This window comes from Seriola lalandi, unplaced genomic scaffold, assembly GCF_002814215.2.
Source record: "Seriola lalandi dorsalis isolate HSWRI2012SDOR001 ecotype SW California unplaced genomic scaffold, Sedor1 jcf7180002054062, whole genome shotgun sequence".
Taxonomy (NCBI): domain Eukaryota; kingdom Metazoa; phylum Chordata; class Actinopteri; order Carangiformes; family Carangidae; genus Seriola; species Seriola lalandi.
The window spans coordinates 432,273-457,551 of NW_019524615.1; the positions used below are offsets into that span (position 1 = coordinate 432,273).

Below are 25,279 nucleotides of genomic sequence, written 5' to 3' on the forward strand. Positions count from 1 at the left end.
CACTTAATTCAAAGAGACAGCATGTTCCTGTGTTTTGATGGTGGAGCAACTCTTTTGTTTACATGTGGATCAGACAGTGTCATTACTGCATTTACTGCATACTACCACATTTTGCTCCATGTCTTATCTATGAAGCAGCTCTATACAGTCCACAATATATCAGTATCAAATGTCATCCAATATTAAACAATAGTAATATGTGTCTTGAACCCTTCATTCATTAAATCAGCTGGTCAACAGCAGCACCATCCTCACTGATGTATTTCTGCTCTATACTCTGTTCCCCATTGATAGCTATTTGTTGCCACCCGGTGGCTGACTCAGGTTGATCAGCGACGTAGTGACAACTGATTTGTGTGGCCTTTTTCACAAAAAGCTACAGGTGCTAAATAATGAAATAAACAATGGCTGAATTCCCCTGTCTTTGAGGAGTCCTGTGTCAAAACCTAGCTTTCTTATTTCACTTTGTGTTGTGCATGCACGGCGTGTGCAGCTCAGTAGATCTGTCTTTAATCAAATTACGACAAACTAATTGAAACACGAGGGGCCAAATACTGCATGCACCAGAGTTATAGCAGATTGTATAAGACTATTCCCCAGGCTTCAATCTACATGGCAAATAGAAACACCGTAGAGACGTTATTAGACTACAGTGTGAACCCTTTAGGGAGGACAGCACAGTCATGTATTAAAGCTCTCTTCAAGTCCCACTGGTTTGTGTTATTATTTTTTACTGACTGAACAGTTCTTACTTAATTCGCTTAATTTCACTTAATTAAGAGACGTGCAAACGGAAACTGCTTTCAATAAGAAGGCCTTTCTGTTTGAGTCACGTGTTCCCACAGAATAATCTAATGTGGCCGGTAGTAATGTCGAGCTTTTCATTTGCCGATGATGAAAAACAAGATGGCTGTGCAGAGCTTTCAGTCGGCTTCTACTTCTTCATCTTCATGTGATAATTAAAACATCACTTCCACTAACTATCACACAGTAGGCTAATCATTTTACATCACACATACAACCCAAAATCACTGATAACACATTGTTCTGATTGATCTGATCTGGCAAAATATCAACCATGAATCCTATTCTTTAATTTAAAATGACCAAGAAAACCAAACAATCCACAATCAGGATCTTATTATCTAATCTGAAACCAGTTAGGTTTTAATTATTTATTCTCAAGCCTCAAAACTGTCTGAGCGTTAGTTTGAGTTAATGCTCGAGTTTCAACTAATAACATCATACTGATTGTGTTTTGCTGTTGTTGTTCTATTTCTGTCCAAACAGCGGCAGCAGACACATCTTTATTAAGTGCGTCATGAGCAGAAATAAACAAACCGTAGCTGCAATAATGTAAATGAACTATATAACGTTTATTAAAATATATAAAAGACAAAATACATATATGCATAATTATATCCATGATGAAATATGCATATACAGTATAATAATTATACAATAAAATGTGTTTACATATATAGAATTTTTTTATACATATAGCAAGATATTTTTGCATTAAAACTGGCAGTGGTGATTTTATACTCCCTCCCCAAACAGGAAACCCCTCAGTCCACATCAGGCCTCCCAGAGGAGGAAGCCTCTGTGAAAAGCTTGAGAGCAGCAGCACCTTTACACCTGAGATCCATGTTTTGGAAAGGTCTCACACAGAACAACACACCTACTCTGATTTATAGCTTCCTGGGACTTCAACCAACAGCATCAAGAGTGAGAGAGAGAGAGAGGATGTTAGGTCAAGAGTCCTTTGATCTGTTTCTTACTGGTATCTGTACCCTGACTGAAAACGGGTAACGATCGCAGCGGTCCCAGCTGAAAATCAAACACTTCAAAGCTGTGCCACGCATCTTTTTTGTTACACAATAACCTCAGAAAAATATCCTCTCGGTCCAATATCATCCGCCATCACACTGCGCCATTCCTCAGTACATCTACTCTCGGGATATATCTGTATAGCTTGCAAGAGGAGAGTAAAAGGATCCTGGACAGAGCATGACACACTCCCGTGGGATGACGTTAAGTCCTTCAGACTGGTGTGGTTGGTTGTGGTTGGTCCTGTACAGTTTCAGTCACTGCACACTGAGGGCGGTCATGTCTGATGGTAATGGTGGTAGTGGTGGTGGTGGTGGTGTTCGTGGTGATGGTGGTGCTCGTGGCGTTGGACCACAGGAACCACAAACCCCGGGCTCCCAGGATGGCCAGACGCCTGCTCTCTCTCCAGGCTTGGCAGTGCAGAGGGCACAGGGGGCTGCTGCTGCTGCTGGGGGTGGGACTGAGGGGACAGCGGGGTTTTGGACGGGGACATGGCTTCTCTGGCTTTGGCCCTCAGGCGCTTGCTGTGACTGTATTGCAACGGGTGCTGGTGGTGGCCGGAAGGCTGGGCTTGGTGCGGCAAGTGGTACACATCCTGACCTCCGTGGCCCGCTGCGCTGCCACTGTGCAGCATAGTTTGCAGAGGGGGGTGGTAGCCGTGACATTTAGTGGATTTGCCACCCCCGTTATTCCCTCCGCTTCCCTTGTAGTTTCCTTTGGGCGACTTGAGGAATTGCGCGCCCTTGCTTCGAGACTCTGTGGGGTTGTAGCTATCGCTGATGATCTGCGAACGGCGCTGGTGAATAACTTGGGTTTCTGGTTCCTGGGAGCGGGAGCGGCTCTGGCTCTGGCTCTGGGAGCTGCGACCGTGAGGCTCCTGGGGAGGGAAGGCAGGGGTCGTTCCTGAAGTGACAGCACAGAGGCAGGAGGTCAGTCGTAAAAATTTATTGTATTTAAAATCACTGCTGTTTTCCACTTTCAGCAATTTTAATATTTTATATTCTGGAGGTTCACAACAACAAGCAGGCTGTAAAACACAATGAAAAGATGCTTGCCTTCAAATCTGGAGGTGTAGTTCTCTATACCAGCCAGGTCCAGGTAGTGATTCCTCCTCTCTGTGTTCTCATCCACGCAGTAATGCTGACCCTCAGCGGCCGGCGCCTCGTTGTTCTGCCCTCTGCTGCTAAAAATGAATTAAAATGATGAGAACTCTGAAAACACTATCAACAGTTTACACATTTAATCTACAACAATTAATACACTACCCAAAGGCGAGCCTCTGAGCAAAGCATACTTGCTGGGTAGGTACTGACCTGATGTATGAGGACATACGTTTGTCAGCTGAGCGCCCCTCCTCCTGGTGGCTGCGATCTGAAGACAGAAAACACAAGAGCTCAGAACAGCAAAGAGTCATCAGCAACACCCACACTGTCTGACACACTGGGTTGTTGTTTTTTTTTTATATACATTCAATCCATTTGAACCATACTTCTTTGATATGTTGGCTGTTTCTAAATAATCAAATAGGCCTTCAGGGAAGTTCTCATCTTTCAGTATGTAAACAGACCATAAACCAGACATGAACTGTGAGGATGAGAATAAATAATTTGAACATCTGAAAATGTACAGAAGAGGATATGACAGTACTGGCCACAAACACAAAAACATCACAGGAGTGACTGATTGCTTATCACTGAAGATGCAAAGATGAAATAAAAAGCATTTATGGATTAACACTGACTAAACTGACTTGAGAACTGACTAAAAGGAGCAGATCTGGGTTTTAGAACCAAAACTATCCCCCCAAATCTACAGCTCTATAGGACCTGCTGAATAGACCCGCTGCATACTGGGGATCATTCTGTTTTTATTTTCTTTTACCTGTCCCTGTTTCTCTTCTGTGGCACCTCGGCTCTGGAGTGACAGTCAGTTTGACACGCAGAGTCTTGCTCTTGTTGTGGCAGGAGTGATTCACAGAGGCATCCACCACGTCATAGATGGTGTGCATCAGGCTGGACATGTCCTACAGTGACGGGGGAGAACGCAATGTGTTCTGTTGGTTTACATTTGACATATGACATCTGAAAGGGACGGGTTATAAATCAAGCAAATCACACACACCTCCTTTGTAACTTTCCCGCTGTTGTCGAAGTCATAAAGGGTGAAGATCCACTCCTGACGGTTGTCGTCCTCCACAGACACATCACACTCCAATTCCTGTGCATACAAACAAACTGAAACTGAATATCTATAATATAATAAAAACACATAAAGAATAAAAAGGGTGTCTATGTGCATTGTTTTTGTACTTTCACAGTTCACATTTCAAAGACCAAACACAGCAGTATTTACAACAACAGGGGGCAGCAAAGTACATTTGATTCACTCATCACAGCTGATGTCTTCAGTGTGATTCTTCGTCAGTGAGTGTTGTTTTGCGTATTTTGGGGTATTATATGTAACTTTAAAGACTGCCTCACAAACAGCAACAACTAAAATCCCTCTGACGAATGGTAAGGAGCTTAAAAAAACATCACTTTTGTTTTTGTATGAATTCATGCAACTCTAGCTCTACAGCAGAGCACGAAAACAACATCCTCTTTTCTACAACATCCATTCAGCTGCTTCTACCGTGTGTCAGGGGAGCAGAGAGAGCCCCTCCACTGTGACCTTCCCTTTTCTACATTATTCCAGGAAAAAGGAGCGCAACAACTACTAAGTTACAACTTTTTGGCAATAACTTTCATTCAGATGTATCTAGTAACACGGCCATAATTGGAAAAATAAACATCTGGAACATAGGCCCTGCTGCACGCATTGGTGGAGAGCTGACACTGTGTGAAAGGCGGTGTGCATTTACAAGGGAGGAGACCCCAGGGAGAGAAACAGCCCTTTATGGTTCTACAATATCTCCTCAGCTCACATAACCAGCAGTCATCTCCAAAGGGCGGATCTAAGCACTTCTTTAAAACAGTTAAGTCTAAACATTACAATCTATTTATTCTATTTATTGGTCCCTAAATTCAATCAGGATATGGTCTGGAGCAGTGTCAACATACAGACAGATGTTCTGCGCACAGGGTGAGGGCGTACAGCGGCAGCTAGGATGGAGGTTACCCATATAGGTTTTGTTTTCTGACCTATGTTTAAATAACTTTCACTCACTGAAACACAAAACAGTTTCAACAGTCTTGGCTCTTGCAGCGCATGGCTTAAGAGAGACCTTTTTCTGACCTGAAAAATCCTGTCATGTGAAGCAACACTAGTTCACTGTTGCAAGTACTGATTTCACATATTGCTTGCGACTCTTCCAGTGTTGAAATGCCAAGTGCAGGTCCTTGGTCCTTCACAGGCCTAACACACATACATGGGAACTCATGCGCCCCATAATAATTACTGTCCCAGTCCAACTGAGCTGTAATTTTTTTGGACCGCGAAGCATGTAAAGGAAATCCTACTATCAGCAGAACATGCAAGCTTCTCACAGAACAGACCTCAGCTGGTAATTTAACTTTCTTGCTAATAATTTGTGCGCCTGTCCTACTTATTTGTTACACACAGCTCATGTAATAAACTTGTTGAGTGTTTTGTCATCAAAAACTCAATCACGTCACAGAATGGCAGTGTTGCCAGGTTGTATAACTGCTTACATCCAGGCTGATGCGCTTCTTCCCAGGGGCTTTGGTGGCATCTCTAAGTATCTCTCTCTCCCCGTCCTCTGAGTGCAGATACTGCAGGTAGCTTTCACAGCCCTCAGCCTTCTCAGGAGGGAGAACCACTGTCAACACAAGAGGACACACTGAAATCAGGAACAGAAAATGCTGATTTCTCATCCACATATTAGGCAATAGCTTATGTGGTTCAGTAGCTACACTTCCAGATCTCAAGGCCTCACAAAACTATACATTTTACATAGCTCTTGATTGCTTCCTATAAATGTAGTATCCAAACATGACAGCCTTTTCAGTCCAAAGAAAACCTCTCATCAAATGCACACAGCTCTTTTGTCCATACTGCATGTGCATTAGCGTCTCTCCGTGGCTCTACATTTATTCTAGCTCCCAAAATGAAACTAAAACAATATCTTGAGGCTTTTAATTGCTCAAACTACTACCCTTTTCTTTTCTTTTCTTTTTTTTTTAGTATTGGGTATTATGTGGTAGGCCACTACATTAAAAATCGCCGCACAGGACAATGCTATCTCTGGTCCTTGAAGCTTGGTGCGCTCTAATGAAAGCTTTGTATTAACCCAAAATATCTGCCATGCACTTTCTGAACAATAAACATCAAGTTAAAGATTATAATCTTGTGATAGCATGACATATGCATCCACCAGATGACAAACCATCAACCTTTTTTCTTTAATCATCACAAAAAAATTGCATATAAGCATCCCTGAAGTAATAAATGCATACTGGCGATACTATACATAACTATATATGTCAGCTTTCGGGCTGTATTATTTATGGAATCATACACAACTAATACTCCTCATACATACAAATCTATCATACGGTGCCATGTGTGTTTCCTGCAGCATTGAATATTAAAGGATTCTTCTCGCACAAAGCTTATCAATGAATGAAAAGACATCCTTCTCCACTTACCCTCTAGGGGACAGTGTTGATCTGTGAATTGTCTGTCCTTCAGCTCACCATGTGGAAACTCCTGGGAGAAGGAAAGACATGAAGGGAGAGAGAGAGAGAGAGAGGGAGAGAGAGAGGGAGGGGAGGGGGGTCAGAGATGTAAGTGAATCTACAGTTCAGACCACAGACACAGAGAAAACAAACAGTTCCAGCTAAAGCATTTCCTACTCAGATGAGAGGGAGAGGGCTGGAGGCTCCAGTGCGGCCAAACACTTTGAACATCTGCACGCTTATTGTGTTTCACTGTCTGGGACACAGCGAGCGCGGCCACAGCCAAGCTTTCAAGATTCCTCCAAGCCCTTCAAATGGACCCCTCTCGCATCCATCAAAAAGCCCATAATGCACTTCATCATCTGAGCTCTCTCGCTTAGCCAACCTGTTTATTCTCATGCTGCTTGACATGGAACCCGCTGAGAAGTGTTTGATGGAAGACGTTTTGTTGTATTTCCCATTGAAAACCTGACTCTGAGAAGTTTGGTTTATTTAAAGCAAACCTCACAATGAGCTCTCAGCAACATGCGTGTATTTATTTTGAATGGAGAATAATTGCCAGATGGAAATTTCCATGCAGATAGGATGGGACTGATTAAATACACAATTCCATAGCCATAAAACAAAAGTGGGACAAAGGGGTGGAAGGAAAAAAGGCTCTGCTGTCATATGTGAATAATCTATATCCTGCATAAAACAGAACCACAATGTATTCATAACCATCCCACACATGTGCTAATGCAGAGGCACACAGAGGCAAAAGCAACAGGGTCTCCATGCGCGCACACACAGCCATTCTTTAATTACAACTGGATTGTGGAAACAATGAAAATTAAGTGCAGCACAGGCCCTAAACCACAAGTATTTAAACAACAAATGATTCATCTTATTTACGTCATTCTCAGTCCTCTAAGCTGCTCCACACACACTTTGAAATAAAATCTCACCAGATTGAATCAAGGAGGCCCACTGAAACGAGACAAATAAAAAACAGATAGATGCTAGAAAACAAAAGAACTCCATGTACCTTCAACAGAGCCGGGGCTCAAGTGAGAGTCTGAACATCTGCATGCGTTTAGGTGAACGAGCCCCCCTCTTCCTTCCCCTTCCCCTCTTTCTCAGAGTAATGACAGCGCCAGGGCCTGTGGTTCTATTTAACAATCTCATAGCCCGTGATTATTCCTCACTTCAGAGGATGATACCTCCAGCCTGTAATCTGGTCCTGACCTTCACCGCTGAAGGGGTTGGAGCCGGTTGAGTCTCAGGGTCAAGGCTCGGACACCCCCCCTGCAAATTGGCCACCGGAGACATTGAGAGAACACAGCAAAAGAATGGGAGTCGTCGAGCCTTGGGGAGAGGAGGGGAGGGAAACAGGAGAGGGGCAGGAAGTGAGCGGAAGGAATAAAGAAGAAAGAAAGGAGCAGAGGAAAAAGGGCACAAAGGGGGAAAAGAAGGAAGGAAACATAAGAGGAACAAAGATAGGAGAGGAGAAATGCAGATAAGAGTAAAGGCAGAGGAGGATGTGGTTTGTTTGAAAGGAGATAGGGCCTATATATTGCCTCCTCCAGTCACTGTGAGCTCAGAGGGAGAAGTGGTGGTGGGTTTTTTTTTTTTTTTTACAGACTCTGGAAGGCTTCTGAGAGAGGTGGAGACAACTGGTACCACTCCCTGGGCCCCAAACAAGCAGCATTCATTAATCACCAAATACACACAGTGGAAACGAGAGGAGTGTATGTGCATCCCTACACAATCCATCTTTTGTGGTTTCTGCCGCCAAGTTGTTGTTTCCTCTCTGCGCTGGATGCTTTTATCTCCCCTCTTTGTACCGCAGTCCCTTAATGAAGGGCAGTATGTAAGGAGGAGGGAGTTCACACAGACACACTGTTCCGCAGCTCAGAGGAACATCAAAGACAGCCATTGATTCTTCTCATCCCCGTTCCCATGAGGGTGCAGAGCAAGGTATAAGCACCTCTAAATGAAAGACAGGATTCAGCGTTAAATATAATGAAGCGAATCAATCAACCAACTGCCAAAAGTGAATCTTGTCTCTAATTAAAATTCAGATATCAGGAGACGCCTTGCTGAGTGCACAAGGAGGGGATCAGCAGGGCTTGTGTTGAACACATGGCTCCCCCTCCTCACCACCACCACCACCACCTCCATTACATCCATTGGGGGAGCTAATGAGAGAGCAGCCTGGGTCTGACCGCAGTCTGCAGTTTAACGTCTAAACACATGGCATCTCCATCCCCATCGCCCACGGTGTCGGGCTCAAATCTGCCCACCACATGTGTAATTAACTGCGTTCTGGCAACTAGCAGCTCTCATTCTTTCACTATCAGATCACAAGCTGCTCTGTAGGCGACGCAAATGTGTTAGCGTTTTGGAGCAAAGTGTTCCTTGTTTTCCACCAATGGCGTACACCTGAAACTCACGATATGCACCTCTCCGCAGTGTGTGTGATATTATGGCATGGGAAAGACAGATGAAAAATATTGCATGGGTGTGGGACAGGCACTTCAACCAGAGTGACAGGGAGATGATAGGGTAATAGATCTCCCGTTGTCTTAAAAAACAGTGCATTGGAAATATGCACGGACAGTGTTCCATGTAAACAGGCTCCGACTCCCAGACGTCTTGACATAAGAGACACACAGACAGAGGGGTGTGTGATGTTTGTTCCTGTTTAATGCAGCAGTTCTGCCAAGCTTCCCTAAAGCCTCAGCCTACTGCCAGACTTTTATGTGGGATAGGGTAACCAGGAGAAGCTTTCATAGCTCCCTACCAGGTGACATCAGACATCCCCCAGCAGTCTCTCTCTCTCTCTCTCTCTCTCTCTCTTTGCCTGCCTACCACCCATCCTCCCACTGGAAAACACTGCACATCTTTGTTCTCACCCCCCACCCCCCAACCCCCACCCTCTAGCTCAGCCCCTAAATATAAGTATACACACTTCTTTTAGTCCATTCTTCAAACCATACGAAGCACAAGTGATTTTGAAAATGGCATCTTCAGAAACAAGGGAAGCTAACATGAAGATTGTTTACACAGTTCCTCTAGCCTCGGGGTATGAAATATGGCAACTTGATCAGATGTGTGGATGTGTATCCAAGTGCAAACATATGCTGAAAAAAATAAAAATAAAAAAGAACAGGATACTGCCTGGAAGCTTCCTCATAATAATTTCAAAGCTATGTGGTTTTCTGAAGAACTTCAGATAGCTTATTTTTATATAAAGTTGTAATAAGCATAAAAATAACCTAGCTGGCAATATACAGTATAGTAGGTGCAACTATTGTACATTTAATTCTGTTTCTGTCTCCTTTTTTCAAAAATAAAGTTTCTTTGCATTGTCTGGTGCAGTTACTTGTCCAGAGCAGGCCAACAATCTCAGTTATTTCCTTAATTTGATGCAGAGAGTGACTCGGGAGACAAATACTGAGCGGTTAACAGTGGCAGTCCTCCAGGATGTACAGTCTCTAGCAACGCAAAGTCACCTGGAACTGACACTAAAAAGGACGCCACAGGAAAGCCTTGATGACCACGAGCCAACCGGCATTCCCGCTCCCGCTGGACTTTAATTGGGCATGATTGTAGGGTTCCCCAGTAATGAAAATGAGAATTGAATAGTATCAGTATAAAGAAAGGAACACCAGTTCGTAAACAAACTGCATACTCTTCACCACAGAATGAAACTGGAGAGGGAGTGGGGCCATTGAGAAATAAAAGCCCTCCATTCCAAGAGAAACCAACCTGGCCTTGACTCAAAACCAGATGTGAGCGGTTATACTGAGGAGAGGCAGAGTAAAAGAGAGGGAGATGAGGAGCGGAGAGAGGAGGGAAGGGGCTGGGGTTGAAAATATGAGGGAGCTACAGAGAGAAGGCCGGTTGCACAACCTCTGTCTCTTCTCTTGCAAGACAGCAAATGAACAATCTGTTGGTTTCTTGACGGCTGAACAGAAAGCCCCCTCTCCTTTTGGTTCATCAGGCCTCAGCTTTCATTCCAAGTCAGGGTAATTATGGTGCTCAGAGTCAATAGAGCACATTGGCCTCAGCTGGGAGTGAGTAGCAATATTAAAACAAACAGTGCTGCACATACTGCTGGATTTGAGCTAGCCTGCCTTATAATGTTCATTGTGTTCACAATATAAACACAAGCTAAAAGCATTTTTTATGATTCTATTATCATGACTGAGCCAAGGACTCAGTAAGGATTTGGAGCATTTTCATGTTCAAGGTTCAAAAATCATAACCTTGCCTTTTCTATACTTGTCATTGACTAGAACACTAACATTTGCCTTGGTCCACTAATTTGGTTATTTTATCTATGTATCAGCGTGCCATGACACGTCCTGCATGAATGGAAATGAGATCAGCGCAGAATGCCATCCTGTTATCTGGACTGGCCGCATGTGGCCACGATGGCCCAGATACAGGGTAGTGGGACTCTCTCTGAGGTCAAACAGGAGGCGAAACCTCTCCCTTGGCAGGACATGAATCAATGGGGTGAAGCCTCTTCGGTCCTAGTATAACAACAGCTGTGGGGAGAGATGAGCATACTCGCCTGTCTTTGGGCGGCACCTAAACCACTGAAAGTCACCCGCTCCCCTTCAATCAGGAAAGACTATCTCCTAAACTCCGCACGCCCCTCCAAACCCCTCCTCACCATATCACTGCTCTTTCTCTCACTTTGATTATGACCTGCTAGACGGCATAAACAAAGATTAGCATCACTGGCTGACCACCCTGCATCTGTCACCGGCGCAGTAATCAGCTTGCCTTCATTAAAGTGGACTTTGATAGGAGTCTGATGTAATGGAGTGCCCTCCTCTCAGCTGTCACACAGGCAGCTACTGTAGGGACTTAGAAACCATGTGCTTCATACCAGCGAGTGGAATCACACTCATGAATCTGGGTTAGGCAAACGTATTAAATTAAATATGTAGTGGATCATAACACAGTTAATGTATTTGATCAGTTACTGGAAAGAGAAAAACACAAAGTGGCTGTCATGGTTCACTATATCTGAAACACAAAAAAAACTAAAACCTGGTGCCACACACATTATGACAGCACCACAGAGAGCATGTTGTTTTAATTCAGAAGTAACAGAGCTTGGTGGTGTAATGCAATAGTCTCTGCGTGGAATTTTATATGACTAACTCCATGTGTTATATGCACTCGAACATTTAATGATCTGCTCGAACAAAAGTATAGTAAAATATGTTCCTTTAACAGTCACAAGTGACATCGTCTTTTCATTTTTATTTTGTTCTGGGATTTAACAAGTTAAAACTCGAGACGTGTTTTGAATTTAAATCTGAAGTCAAGTAGAGTTTTAAAAGGGTGAAATCTCCATTAAGTCAAGTCTTACAGCGCTGAGTAAGTCCATGTCGCAAGTCTACATGTCTTATGATAAGTAGGTGTTAAGAACTAAAACTAATTCAACTTAATAGGTTAAATAAAGGCAAATAAACTCAGTGTAATCAGTAAGCCCATAAATCTTCAGAAAATAGTGAACATTGCCTGTCACAACTTCCCTGAGCCCAAGTTGACATCTATTTTTTTTTGGTCACAGTGATATAAAACAAAGAAAAGCAGCAAATCGTCACATTTGAGAAGCTGGAACCAGCAAATCTGCTGTGTTTTTGTTTGACAAACGACTAACTGTTCTATCGCTAATCAAAATTGTTGCAGCTTCATTTTCTTTCAGATTATTATTCCAATAATCTTTCAGAACTAAAATACACTACATTACAGCAGCAGACGTCAAGAAAAAAAAAAGACATACACGGACACTAGACAGGAGGCACACAGAACATATTTTGAGTGTGCACGCACACACCCTGACAAACAAAAAAGCGGTGAGTGCACAAGACGGTGTATCAAAGCCAGTGTGGGAGAGGCGGTTAGACTCAAACAGGATGTTCCTCTGTTTCTGGCCTCTGTGTGAAATTCTGTAAGCTCCCGCGCAGGCCCCTGGCTCTTAAGCTCGGCCAATGGGGAGCGCGCCCGGGCTGATAAAGCTGAGGGGATTTGTTCCACATTCCACAGGCCCTTTAAACAACACAGTGGATCTCAGAACGCCAGGTTGCGGGTGAGGCGGCTGCGACGCCAATTCCATTATTGTCCAAAGCAACGCCACCTCTCACGCGGCGTCCAGCTGAGCAGCATTTGAAACTCATCAGCTGCAGTGATCTCAACCGGTCGTCTGTCAGGTTACAGTCGCCTCTCCTCCGCCTTGTCTGGTCCTGCTGGGTGAAAACCATTCCGGCACAGTCACTCTCACCTGTAAGGGCGCTTTTTGTGTACTGTAGTTAGTGTCAGGTTTCCAGCTGTCCGTCTTGTATTGAGATGTCATTTATAATTGCTCTCACCTGTGAGATAACCACCAACACCACTGTTTTCGCTGCTCGTTTTGTTAAGCTGCGAGGGATTTGAGTCACGGCTTTGAAAGCCCGGCCTGGCAGTTCATAGGGGCGCGGCTCTGTGGTTGGAGGCTGGTGGAGCTACAGGCGTTGCAGTGCTCCTGTGGGTGACTGAGAAATGTAAACAAACCATGTTGGGGAAGGGCAGCTGCGCGCCAGTGTGGAGGAGCAGCAGCAACATTGCCCAAGCTTTTCATGTAGAGTGGTTCCCAACCGTTTTAGTCTGATGTAGCCCCAACAGCCCCGTCAGATGAGCTCAAGTGCCCCTTCATCAACACTGCCTGTCATGTTCCTGTGAGAGGATTATAGACTGGATGTCAAGAGGACATTGTTACAACAATTCTTCTTTAAAACTGAATTGCCAGGGTGCAGGTTGCTTTGGTCAAGGGTGTATTTGTACTGCTAGTGACAGACTGTTTTTTCTGTACTTTTTTAACGCATTTTTTGCATAACTTTCAGATGATGCTAACTTTCGCAACTCTTTATCTACATAGTTATCTAACTATGGCCACCGTTTGTCCACTTATTATCACAATTACAACAGTTAATCCATTACCTTAACTGTTTCATCCATTTATCCATTACATGTGGCGTGTTAAAAGACTTTTTCAACTTCTCTGATCGCTTGCTGACTAGTTTTCACCCGCTCTCTGTTGCAACACGTGGACTGGCTTGTATCAGAACCATGCTTTCCTGCTTCATACTTTTTAAAAAATTTTTTTTATAGGATCACAATTTCTATTTGTTACTTTAGTTAGTTTAGTTTATCTGAGTTAAGTCTGGTTTTCCACATACACCCTGGCAAAAGCGGAAGCACCCTATGGGTTACAAGTTCCTCTGGTTTGGAATCGCTGGAGTATAAACTTGAATGATGCTCTCTGTCTAATCCACAATGAATTTTCGGCTGCTCACTTAAATCTGAGGCACCCCTGTTGTTAAAAGGCTTGTGGGTTGGTAGATGAGCTGCCTGCTGGTTTCCTGAACATGTCTTCCAGCAGGATAAGAACAGGTTCAGGGCCAAAACCAAAGCTCTACAGCCCACTTGTTACTGCTCCCTATGGGTGACTTGTACGGAGAAGTGCAGATCCATATGACCGACTATGATAAGAGGAGCTCATGCAGCCATGACCAATCAGCCAGTAATGTAGCATGAACTCTCAACACATCCATCTGGTAGGCATATTGGGCAAACAGAGATGGACGGCTGTTGTACTGTACTATTACTGCCTTCAGCCCTCAGGGGGAATCAGGTTTGCCGGTTAGAGGCAGCCAAAATACAGAGTTCAGTGCAGCAGGATGCAACAAATAACTAAGGTAGACAGGCCAGCACACAGACTGAGCCTCTAATAACTCATCTGCTATAGCCTCACTATTCTCAATGACACTTGCCAAACCTCAGGTCCTAGGAGACACCACTTGTTTGCATAATTGGTACTGTTCCTCCTTACTATGAAATATTTAAGGCTTGAGGCCACCCTGCCAACATAGTTTGGGTTAAAAAAAAAAAAAAAGTCTTGGCTTTGCAGACTGCTGCACAGTTTTTGGCACAAAATATCTTAAATCTGACATACAGAAAAAAAAGAGGTGTTACATATTCAAAGTGGCTGCACCTCTTTTATCTCCACTCTCTCTCTCTCTCTCTCTCTCTCTCTCTCTGTTTGTTGTTGTGTAACTCTCTCTGACTGTCCGGTGCTGCTGTCTCCTCCAGCTGGTAGGCATTGCCAGTCTGAAAGACCACGAGAATTCTCGACACTGCAAGAACCGGCTTAATTCCAAGCTGTGAAGTTCCTCACAGGCCTGGAACTGGGCAGGGGGTCATCCCAGGGTCAACACCAAGTGTTTTCCTGAGGATTCCTAAAAATACACTCCTGCTGGGTGCAGGAAGCAGAGGAGACTCCGCGATCTTCAGATGATGAGAAGGAAGCCTGGATATGTCAAATGGCCCATTGCCAAAGGGCCACTGGCTGTAATGCTTTGGCATATGAGACGTAACTTCCCATGAAAAAGAGGACAAAGTTGAAAGCTGAAGATGAGCTGATGAGATGTAAAAAAAAAAAGAAAAAAAAAAAGAAAGTAGCACATGGGCCAATTACTGATGCACCAAAATCATGCAAAGCTCATTCATATTTCTGTTGAATTATTCTCAAAGAAAATTGCTGGTCAAAAAAATAAAAAGGATACGAGGGTGTGCATACTTCTGAAATCATAGCTACAAGACAAGAATTTTAAAACCTCATGGTGCAAACCGTGAATTACAATTTTATTTTTTTGTGACACATCACAGAAAGATGCCAAGTAGAGATTTTCAGGCCGCAGTCAGCGAAACTGTAACATCTGTACTTCTTCCTTTTGGACTGAAGCTGCCATGTGTGCACTTTAGTGACCTGACAGACTAGCTGTGTGTTTCTGAAGCACAGTTCCCCAGTGTGAAATTCTGGAACGTAATTCATCCATGGCACAAGCAGAGATCAAAAGGCTATGGTGCAGAGGGCAGCTCAGCTCAGCTCCACCTCCTTCTCCAGCTCAGTTTGTTGCAGCAGAGCGCACAGAGAGCTGCTGCTTTCACAGCCATAATTAATGGAAACCAGGGCTGTGAAAGCCATGAAAAAAAACCTACACTTAAATATGAGCTGGCTTAGCTTAGCTTAGCTGCTTGTATGTTCTTATCTTATCTCAGGTGTAAAGCTACAAGCCCGATGGAGCCTTGCTCTCTATCACACACAAGTCTGGAGGCAGTCCACTTGAAAGCACTAAGTGTGACACTTAATGTTTGATAAAAAAGTTCTTGAAGGCGGATTTATGCTTCAAAAAGCAGAGGGTGCAATAACATCTTAAAAGCTATGAGATAATCAGGTGCTACCAGGATAGAGCGGTTCTCACAGCTGAGCACATGGCACTGGGGGTAAAAGTTCAGATATTCTGATACACTGGCATTCTTGAAGTGATAGGATCAGTCAGCCCTTATCAACACAAAGAAGTAGGTGCTGGTTAGAGAGTAAGACCTTGCAGAGCTACTATATTGGAGAATCCTGCTGTATTCATTCATTGCCGCCACCAATCTTGAAAAGCAGATTCTTACACACTGTAAACTGAAAACTTTTTTTTTTTTTTTTTTGTAAAATTCACTCTACATGAAATAAAATCTAAATTTAGAAAAGTGCGTTATCTTTGTGAAGCATCGAAGTGGACGGGCTCAGGAAAGAAATGGGTGGGGGAAGAAAAGAAGGCTGCCTTTAGAGGAAATGAGAACAGTGGCCTCTTTCAGCACTGTTTCATCCTCTCCCTCCCTTTCTGTCACATATAGAAAGAGCACAAAAGGTGTTTGGGTGTATAAATACACCAACGCAGGGTGTGAACCGCCGAGTTCTTATTTCTTATGAATACATAAGAAGAATTATTCTGAAACCATTATTTCCTAAAATTAAATTCCCCTGAAAAATTACCACCTATGACAAAAATAAACCACTTCCTTTGAATGGAGACCCATTGAGGGTTTTGATGACGGGAACAGGTTTGTGTAACAAAAGCAAGTTTGCAGCCATCCCCCATTGGAGAGGAATGTGATGTGCAGAAGCAGCGCCAGGCCTGTGCTGTCTGCAGAGCTTGGATCCAAGCTTTGAAGCTGCTAGTGTGTTTCAACAGCTAACCACTTTCAGATGGGACTGTGGCGTTTTATGAGCTGAGTAATAGCGATACCTACACATGTGCAAGCTTGGGGTCCCAAAGAGGGGGAGGCTCGGCTCAGAGCAGAGGGAAAGATGCCTAACTCCTCGGGGGTCTGGGTTTGGGTGTGTTTGATAAATCTTGCGCTATGGCATTCTGTATATGAAATTGGATGACAGGGAGATGGATATTGTGTGAATTCTGTTCAACTATGAAGACTACTCTGCTATAAATTCCTCTTTTTTTTTTTTCAAGGTTACCTTGAACATCAAATGAACTTAAGGTATCGACTCCTTGTATGGAATAAACACTCGAAACATGGCGATACTCCACTTAGAGAGTACAACACTGAGCATAACGGAGCACGCCTGATTAATATGTAAAGAATACTTTGAAAAAGGAGCAGAGACTTTGCTTCAAATTAGCACAGCATCACAACAATGAGTAACAATGCCAGCAGCTCTGGGTACCCTCCACTGGGCTTTTTTTTTTTTTTTTTGCCTACAGGAAGCCAGGGTTTGTGGTGTGTGTGGTGTTCCACTCCCCAGCCTCAAACCTAACAGGGCGTCAGGTTCAGGAATGTGGAGCAAGGATGAAGTTTCGAAGCATTCGGGGGTGACTCTGGAGGCTTTTTATACACAGAAAGTGAATGGAACCCACCAAAGATCCACAAGAAGGTGCACATTGCATCACAACATGAGCAGCATTAACGAGTAGCTCAAAACCACAGTTGCATGGTCTGACTGAATTTTATATACACTTCAGTGATTATTTTTATTCTGGCGTTGCTGTCTTCTCCTGTTCTCGATTTTTTTTTTTTCTCACACAAACAAAAAAAAAGGAGAGGTATTCATGTCTAAAATTTATAACTATCAGCATATGTTTGCTGCATGCTGCTCTTTAGTTTCCCCAGTGCTTGTATTGCGGAATATATGTCAGCATCTGACCTTTTGTGAAGAGAATCTCAAGTTTCCACTGGCTGAATTCATAGGATAACAAACTGGTGTCCAAAAGAGGAATCCCCTGTCCTCTTTAAGCAAACAAGCAAAACCTTAGTCTTCCCTTTCAATCTGCAAATATTTAAGAAACAAAATATTGAACAAAAATAGATCTGCAACGTCTCTTCCGATAATGTTTAAGTTAGACTTTGAGTTTAAAGCGTCCTGTGTCCTCCTCATGCACTATACTCACTGAAGATGTAATTAAAACAATGTCATCAATTAACAATAGCTACAATGACAGCATATAATAACACCACCAACAACCATAACTGAAAAAATACAATATTCCCCTGGCCGCTCTCAGGCTTGCGAAATGAAGTCCACTTGGAAAAGAGCTAAAGCTTTCTAAGGGGGAACAGGGGTTTATGTGGAAACATACCTTACACACTAAAATGTAATAACCTTTGAGTCTCCCGGTGTTTTACTTGGCTGGGAGAAGCACAAGATCAAACACAGACTTGGATCCAGCAGCCGTTGCCAAAAATGTCAGCGCTAAGCACTGGGCTCCAGCTTCAGGTATTTTCTTTCCCCTGGCAGGGAGCGAAAGCAAAGACATAGACCAGTGTTAACCCTCGGCAGGGCTGCCCCGAACAGCCACCAGCGCACTAATCATGCTGAGGAAGTGAGGTCTCCCTGCTGTCATCAGTGACCATGCACGTCCAGGTCATGTTGTGTCACTGAAAATCTGGGATGGGCTTCATTCAGGAACTTCAGATATTGACATACGATTTTGCTGCAATCCGGTCCTGTGAAGCTACACCGCTCTCTCTGAAGTACGCAATCGGATCTCTCATAAACATCGTGAAAAGCAGTGACAAGAAGGAAGCGACTTCAAAGAGGACAGAGCTTCATTCCATGTGTCTGTGGATAAGAACTCCATTAATGAAGGAAGCGGAGCGACTGTCATTCCTCTTGTCTAAATATATACTGTTCTCCTTTGAGATGGAGGAGAAACTTAAATCATTACAGATACCATCAAACACAATCAGTGGTATGGAGTATCTGTGGATGAAACGCTGTAATGGTACGACAGCAGTTGTCACAATGTTGTCAAAGAGTCTGTCAACAAGCAGTAGTTGTGTATATCTATTTTGATGCGTGACGTTGCGTTGCATTGCATCAAAAGCTGGGCTGGGTTCAACTTTTTTTGCCAGAGCCCCCTGCGTTGGCACCCCCTGCTGCGCCGCTAGAGAGAGAGAGAGAGATAGAGAGAGAGAGAGAGATAGAGAGAGAGAGAGAGAGAGAGAGAGAGAGAGAGAGAGTTGTGGGTTTTTTTTCATGCAGAGCTAGTGTCGGTCTGAATGTGGCCTTAGAGGTGTGTGTAGGCTGATGTTCTTATTTTTGGACAACATCAGGCCAGCTGTTTCCCCATGTTCTCAGCTTTTGCTGAGCGTAGCTGCTGACTGTACTGTCATGTTTACTGTCCAGATATGACAGCAGATTCAACCCTCTCATCCAACTCTCAGCAAGAGAGCACATCTGCGTATTTCCCAGAATGTCGAACTATTCAAGACATATGAGAGACAATGTTGAGATTGTACCAGCCGCGAAAAATGGGAAACCGCCTCAGGAATAAAGGCCTCAGGTTCTCTGTGTCACAATGAGTGTGTAGTAATTTCATTAGCCTGATTGCAAAATGTAAAACACAATTAATAAGGGACTTGAGTTGGCTCCAGCATTTACCTAATCTTGAGGACTTGTCTTGCGGAAGGGCCCAGTGTAAAATTCTAGTTTTCACTCTAAAAATTCAGGAGGGTGGGGGTTTATAAGGCGCCCATAGTTCCTTTTGCCCAAGGTTAATACAGCGCTTGATTTGTGCCAAAAGGCTTGTGAACCAATGTGTGATGTCTCTTTGATTCCTCCTGATGGCCAAAGAGAGGCCCTGCTCTCTTCATGAGCACAGTTCACAGGGGAATTCGGGTGAAAGTGAGCAAACTGCTTCAAAGTACTTCAGACAGTATAAATATCCTCAGAAAAATAAACATTTAATCTGCCTGCAGTGTTGTAATGTCTTTTTCCATTAGGCACAGGCCACACAAACCACCCTTTGCCTCTCACTCACTCACTCACTCACTCACTCACTCACTCATTCACTCACTCACTCACTCACTCAGTCCCTCACATACAGACAGGGTGAGAGAGGGACTCGACCTCTGACTCACAGGCGAAGCCATGTGGTGACACACACTTTAACACTCGAACATGAAAGAATGGCTAACACAAGCATCTCGACACTCGTGCCAACCAGGTGATAATGTTTACACGGCTCTGGACAAATTGCAACCAACATAGAGGAAGAAAAAAGAAGCAGTCCCAGGAGAGCGGTGTGATTTGCATGTTTAACAGCTGTTAGAAGTTAATCTAGAAGGTAAGGTGAGATCAATGGTCAGCTCCTGCCCAAACAATGCCGTGGACTCTCCGTTACTCCCCTTCCCCCCACTACCTTTAAAGCCCCTCAAATATCTTCCCCAAGAAAAAAAAAAAAAAAACACCCTCAAACCCACCACTCCTCCTCCTCCTCCTCCTCCTCCTCTTTTCCTACTCCCCGCCACACTCTCTCACCCCCTTCCCACCACAGCCCCTCTCCCTGCTCCAGGATTTTGCTGTACAAACCAGGAACAGATGTCTGCCGGGGCCGTGCTGAAAGACCCCGCTGTTCTGGATGCCAGCCACATGCTTTTCATTCAGAGATGAAGGCTCACAGCTCGCCTTCTTGTGAAGCCAATTCCAAAAAAAAAAAAAAAGGGGTGGAAAAAAACTAACTCTCCAAATGCCTTCAAGTCCCTTCAAAAGCAGTACATATATGAGCACACCTTTTTGTCTCTCCACCATGTATCACTCCCTGGTATTGCTGCAGCAGGGAAGAACTTTTTTTTTTTTTTGTCATTTGTGGTCGTAAGAGAAGCAGAAGTGAGAAGTCATGAGATGTTGATGATGACAATGTTTCTTGAAAGAAGTCTTTTAAGTGCTTGAAGACCCCAGGAGCTGCACAACTCTATCCGCTACACACAACTCAAAAACTAAAAAGAAGTGACCTCAGTTTTAAACTTGTGGCTTGTGTACTGAAAAATAAAATGTCATTTAGGGCCACGGCCTTAAGATTACACAGATATCCCAGCCTCAGATCCAAATCAAATACTACTCAAAATGAACATGGTGACTAGAAGATATACCCAAATGCCCAGCGGCGAAATTGTCCAAACAAAACATCCATTTTGAGGAGGATCGCCAAATGAGGACTTTTATATAAGGGGAAAATCTTATTCACAGATTCCAAATGAATGTTAAAAAAACATTAGCTTACAATTAGTTTAGTGAGCTGCTTGGGAACTCTGCTCTTAAACTTAATTTATTATTGAGGGGTGAGTGCTACGTAACTCTCCTTAAGTCAAAATAAATTTGCGTCTTGGAGCTTTTGGCACACTCCCCCTTCACAGGCGATGTCTGTGGGAAGTTTTGAGACAAAAGATGGTGCTGAAAGGCTGAATTAGGCTGTCATTATTTGGGCATCCAAGCATGTCTGTTTGAAGCTCCAAAATGAAGCACTGTGGTTGTGTGTGTGGGTGTGTGTGTGTGTGTGTGTGTGTGTGTGTGTGTGTGTGTGTGTGTGTGAGGGTCTGGACTGTTGATGTGTTGATGTTTCCAGAGGTGAAACACAGTGAACCTTCACAGAGCTCTTCCACTAATGAACACAGGTTTGGGTAAGTACGGGCTTTGGAGTTTTCTGCATTTTACATATTCAATAACTACAGACTACGCTTGTTTTTTGGGGGTGAGGTGGGTGACTACACCTTGGACTGCCACTTTGATCTCTCCTGTGGTGTTTCTCCATGACACCAGGTGCCTGGACAGGTACGACTTGTCTTGAACACCTGCAAAATAGCGTCTAAACCTTGATGAGTGTAGCCAGGATGAGCCAAGTCCTCCTGCTGAATCACGTTCTCTTTGTCCACTCATACCACACCTTGAGGAGACTATAGGATTACATATTGAGGGCAGCCTGCCAGATGCAATCTTGGAGCATGGATTGCAGCAATATCAATATTTAAACAGGTCTTTTCATCCCTTGATCTTTTATTTCTTGCTAAAGTGTGGCAAAGCATTCACAATTTGCTGGATAGATGCTTTATTGAGGAGATTAATGGTTTACAAAGCATGGTGTTGGGCATGGGCTCTGTTAGTGCTTATTTTCTTTGTTTTTTTCCCCCCAGTGGTATACTCCATCCCTCAGCCCATCCCCCAGAGACAGGACAGGGGGATAGAGGGGTGAGGGTTCGGAGGCTCCACTGATATCAGAGCCCTTTTATAACTCGCAGCTCTGTGCTTTGAAGTCACAGCCAGACAGCTCAGGAATCCTACTCCCCCATTTGACAATGAGGAGGGGGGATGGTCAAAACTAAACAGTGTGTTTGGCCAATCTCTTCCTATATGAAATCATAAGTAATTTTAACTGTCACTGCAGCTCATCAACCAGGAGTGGTGAAACTACTGTCCGGTGAGAGCCATATGCTCAAATGCTCAGGAGGAGAAAATGTGTCTGATATTGATCTACAAACTTCATATCCCATAAAAAAACCTATATCATATATCATATATATATATATATATATATATATATATTGACTTGGATGTGATTAATCATGATCCAAACCGAAGACATCCAAAAACCCATTATCCAATAATTATATCTGGAAAAGTGACAATGTAATCCAATCCTAGCAAAGAATCAATTAACAGTATGTGGGATCAAACATGGAAATGGTATCACTGTTTTACAGCAGAAATAAACTCTATCCATGCAGAAAGACTGTCTCTTTGATGGGAAATGAAACAGCATGAAAAACATCCCTGGGGACATCATCTATCTTTCTATTAATGTAGGCATGGACTGAGCTGTCACTGAAGCCTCAAGTGACATTTTGAAATTTCTATCGTTGTCCAAACATCAATCCAAAACCCAAAGATGTTCAGTTTACTGTCACATGAAACAAAAAAAAGCAACAAAAGTGATGATGGCTAATACAGAGTTTCTAAGAAAGCCGGAAGAGCCGGTCAGTTAAATGCTGATGGTTATCCACTTCTGGTCTGTGAATGAGCCTCGAATACAACCAACTAATGACACAACATAAATCAGAGGCATGACTTTGATAGAGGTAAGGGAGGGTGGGACCCACCTACTAATAAGAGCCAAGCGTATGTCTTTGGTGGTTTCCCTTCAGGGGAGTGTGAACTCAGACTCCTCTGAAGCAGAGTAAAGTTCTCTTTTAATTTGCCATGAGTGGGCGGTTTATAGCCCTGATATAATCCATAACTCTTCCACTATTACAACCACCCACCTCACAGATTGTCAGTACCTCTGTGTGAACTTCTCGCACTTTCTGTCTGCGAGCTCGGGACTCTCTCGCCCCTCAAAACGACACGCTAATTGAAGTGATGTAATGTTATGCCACAGAGGGCTGCCCACTGGGAGCCGCGCTAGAATGGGAGGCATTGAGGAAAAAGACACAGCCCTGAGTCATGATGCCAGCAGCCACAAGAGCAAACTTTATATCCCTCACTCTGAGAAACGACTACCTTTCCATCCAGCCTGTGTGTGTGTGTGTGTGTGTGTGTGTGTGTGTGTGTGTGTGTGTGTGTGTGTGTGTGCTTGCTCTGCCAAGCCACCTCACACACAGGGCTCATGGCTGTCATAACCCATCCAGTGATGCTGGCAGGGGAATAACCGCTGCAGTGTTGTCCCGGAGCCAGACATGACAGAAAGAACAACAGCCTACAACTTTGCAAAGACATCAGCGTGTCTTCACACATGCTTGTGAATACAGTTTGCTTCCCCTCAAAGTCAAGAAGTTCTCAGCTCATCTTTCAGGAAAAGGGAATGTAACAGCCTCAGCCAGACAGCTTTGAAGTGCTTGACAGATCCGTCCCATCAGCAAATACAGGCACACAAATGCACGCGCGCGCGCGCGCACACACACACACACACACACACACGCACACTGCACACTTTCCTTCCCCAGTGAGTTTTGTTCATGTAAATGAACATGAATGATGTACATATAACATAACAAGAGGGAATGCAATCATCATTTACATTTCCATGTTTTATCATTTGCGGCATCACTGGATTAAAAAAAAAAAACATGTTTGCTAAATAAATTATGGAACTTGTTTGATTTTCTTTAAATTCCATTAAATTCTTTGTGGTCAGTCATTACAATTGTTTCCACAAAGTCTTAAAAATCAGTAAAGGGATAACTTAATAGCCTGAGGAGCTTATCATTTAATTTTCATCAAAACAAGCTGCTTTTGTTTTTGTTGGCTTGTTGTCACCAGGAGGAACAATTAATATGAGATAAAAAAATTGTTAAAAATTCAGATACCTGCATGTGCTTCAGCTTGTGATCTGTCGCGCTGTACCTCTCACACTCCTCCATCCCTCTCCGGAGGAAGGCGTTCACAACAAAACTGTCTCCTGAGACATGAAGAAAACATGTCGATCAGCAGCTATAATTCTCAACCTGTACTTCATAAGAACATCATCATTAATGAATCTTATGAATGTATATTAATATTAATGAATCATCATTATATTAAAATGATCTATCCTCACCTTCAGGGTTTTCTCTGCGCTTACACGCTTTAGATCCCGTCACCAGAAACAGGGATGCAAAATAGACAAGCGTTAGTTTTTGTAACATTGTAAAGGAAATACTTCAAAATGTTGATGTTCAGTGCTTTCAGCTGCATCGTCTCTTACCATGTTTTGACTGAAGTTTGCCCATTCTTAAGTCCCTCTTCCCTGGATCAATAAAGGTACTCCGAAATCCGCCAAGGATAAAACAGTCACTGACTCAACATGGTCACATTGTGTTTGTTTTGCAGGAAGAAAACTCCAACTTCATCCAAAGGCGGGTGATTAAATCGCCTCTTCATTGAAGCATCAGTTGTCTCTGTGCAGAAACGAGATAAGTGTGTAAAGCGGTCAGTGTGAGACGAGGCGCGCTCTACTGTCTGTCTCCAGACTTCACTTGAGTCCAACTGAATGTGGAGGCGCTTTGACCGCAGCAGAGAACGAGGCGCGAGCGTCAAGTGGAGTGAAACAGGTAGGGTACATCCGCCTCAGGCTTTAAAAAATAAAACACTTAATTGATTAAAGTGTTGCAAGCAGATTATGAGCAGTAAAACATTAAGTCAAATGTGGGGAGAGATGTGTAGAATATATATAAATAAATTGAATTGGGAATTTTTCCCCAGCCTGTTGGCTACAGGAAAGCACTCCACCTTTTGTTGGTGGCCACTTCGGTCTGGTAAGTCTCCTGATATCAAGTTATGGTTTTGTGAAGGTTTAGTATGTATATTTTTGTATTTACATCAACCAAACATAGCCTAAATAAAAATCAGTCAGTGAGCACCACCCTTTTTTCCCCTTTCATGTTTGTTGTCCTTGATCTCAGAAGTACCTAATTCAGCTGCACAAAGCAATAATAAATATCATTTGATATAGAAATATATTTTTTTTTATTTGATTTGATTTGATTTGCATCCAATTTTGTGTGAACCAACTTTGTCTTTTATTCCAACCAAATGTAATGAAACCACTGAGTAGAATATTTCAATTAGATTTATCTATTGTACATGATTGTTCCTGTACACCTAACTGCTTTCATTTTTGTTTTTTCCAAATCAACTATTATTTTGAAAATCCCATTCATTTGTGTTC

General features: G+C 43.3%; 1 protein-coding gene across 2 annotated transcripts; it reads right to left on the bottom strand.

Annotated features, from left to right (window-relative positions):
- Nucleotides 1–1,355: 1,355 nt before the first annotated feature.
- On the bottom strand, nt 1,356–24,586 carry nkd2b (NKD inhibitor of WNT signaling pathway 2b). 2 transcript variants are annotated; one of them, XM_023403068.2, is made up of 10 exons: nt 24,317–24,586; nt 24,170–24,196; nt 23,940–24,031; nt 6,438–6,498; nt 5,481–5,608; nt 3,952–4,047; nt 3,712–3,853; nt 3,144–3,201; nt 2,886–3,010; nt 1,356–2,733 (listed from the first exon to the last, which is right to left on the bottom strand). In XM_023403068.2, exons 1-10 carry the CDS (start codon nt 24,339–24,341, stop codon nt 2,108–2,110), a joined length of 1,380 nt encoding a protein of 459 aa, XP_023258836.1. In that variant the 5' UTR covers nt 24,342–24,586; the 3' UTR covers nt 1,356–2,107. The 2 variants fall into 2 exon arrangements, with proteins under 2 accessions (XP_023258836.1, XP_023258835.1); XM_023403067.2 differs by having other exon boundaries at nt 2,886–3,013.
- Between the last annotated feature and the right edge of the window lie 693 nt (nt 24,587–25,279).

Excerpts from the sequence above, each read along its gene's own strand:
- nkd2b (XM_023403067.2), bottom strand. The coding sequence starts at position 24,341 with ATGGGCAAACTTCAGTCAAAACATG. Across the intron at positions 24,032-24,169 it reads GCGCAGAGAAAACCCTGAAG|GAGACAGTTTTGTTGTGAAC; the intron begins GTGAGGATAGAT and ends TTCATGTCTCAG. Across the intron at positions 6,499-23,939 it reads ACAAGCTGAAGCACATGCAG|GAGTTTCCACATGGTGAGCT; the intron begins GTATCTGAATTT and ends TCCTTCTCCCAG.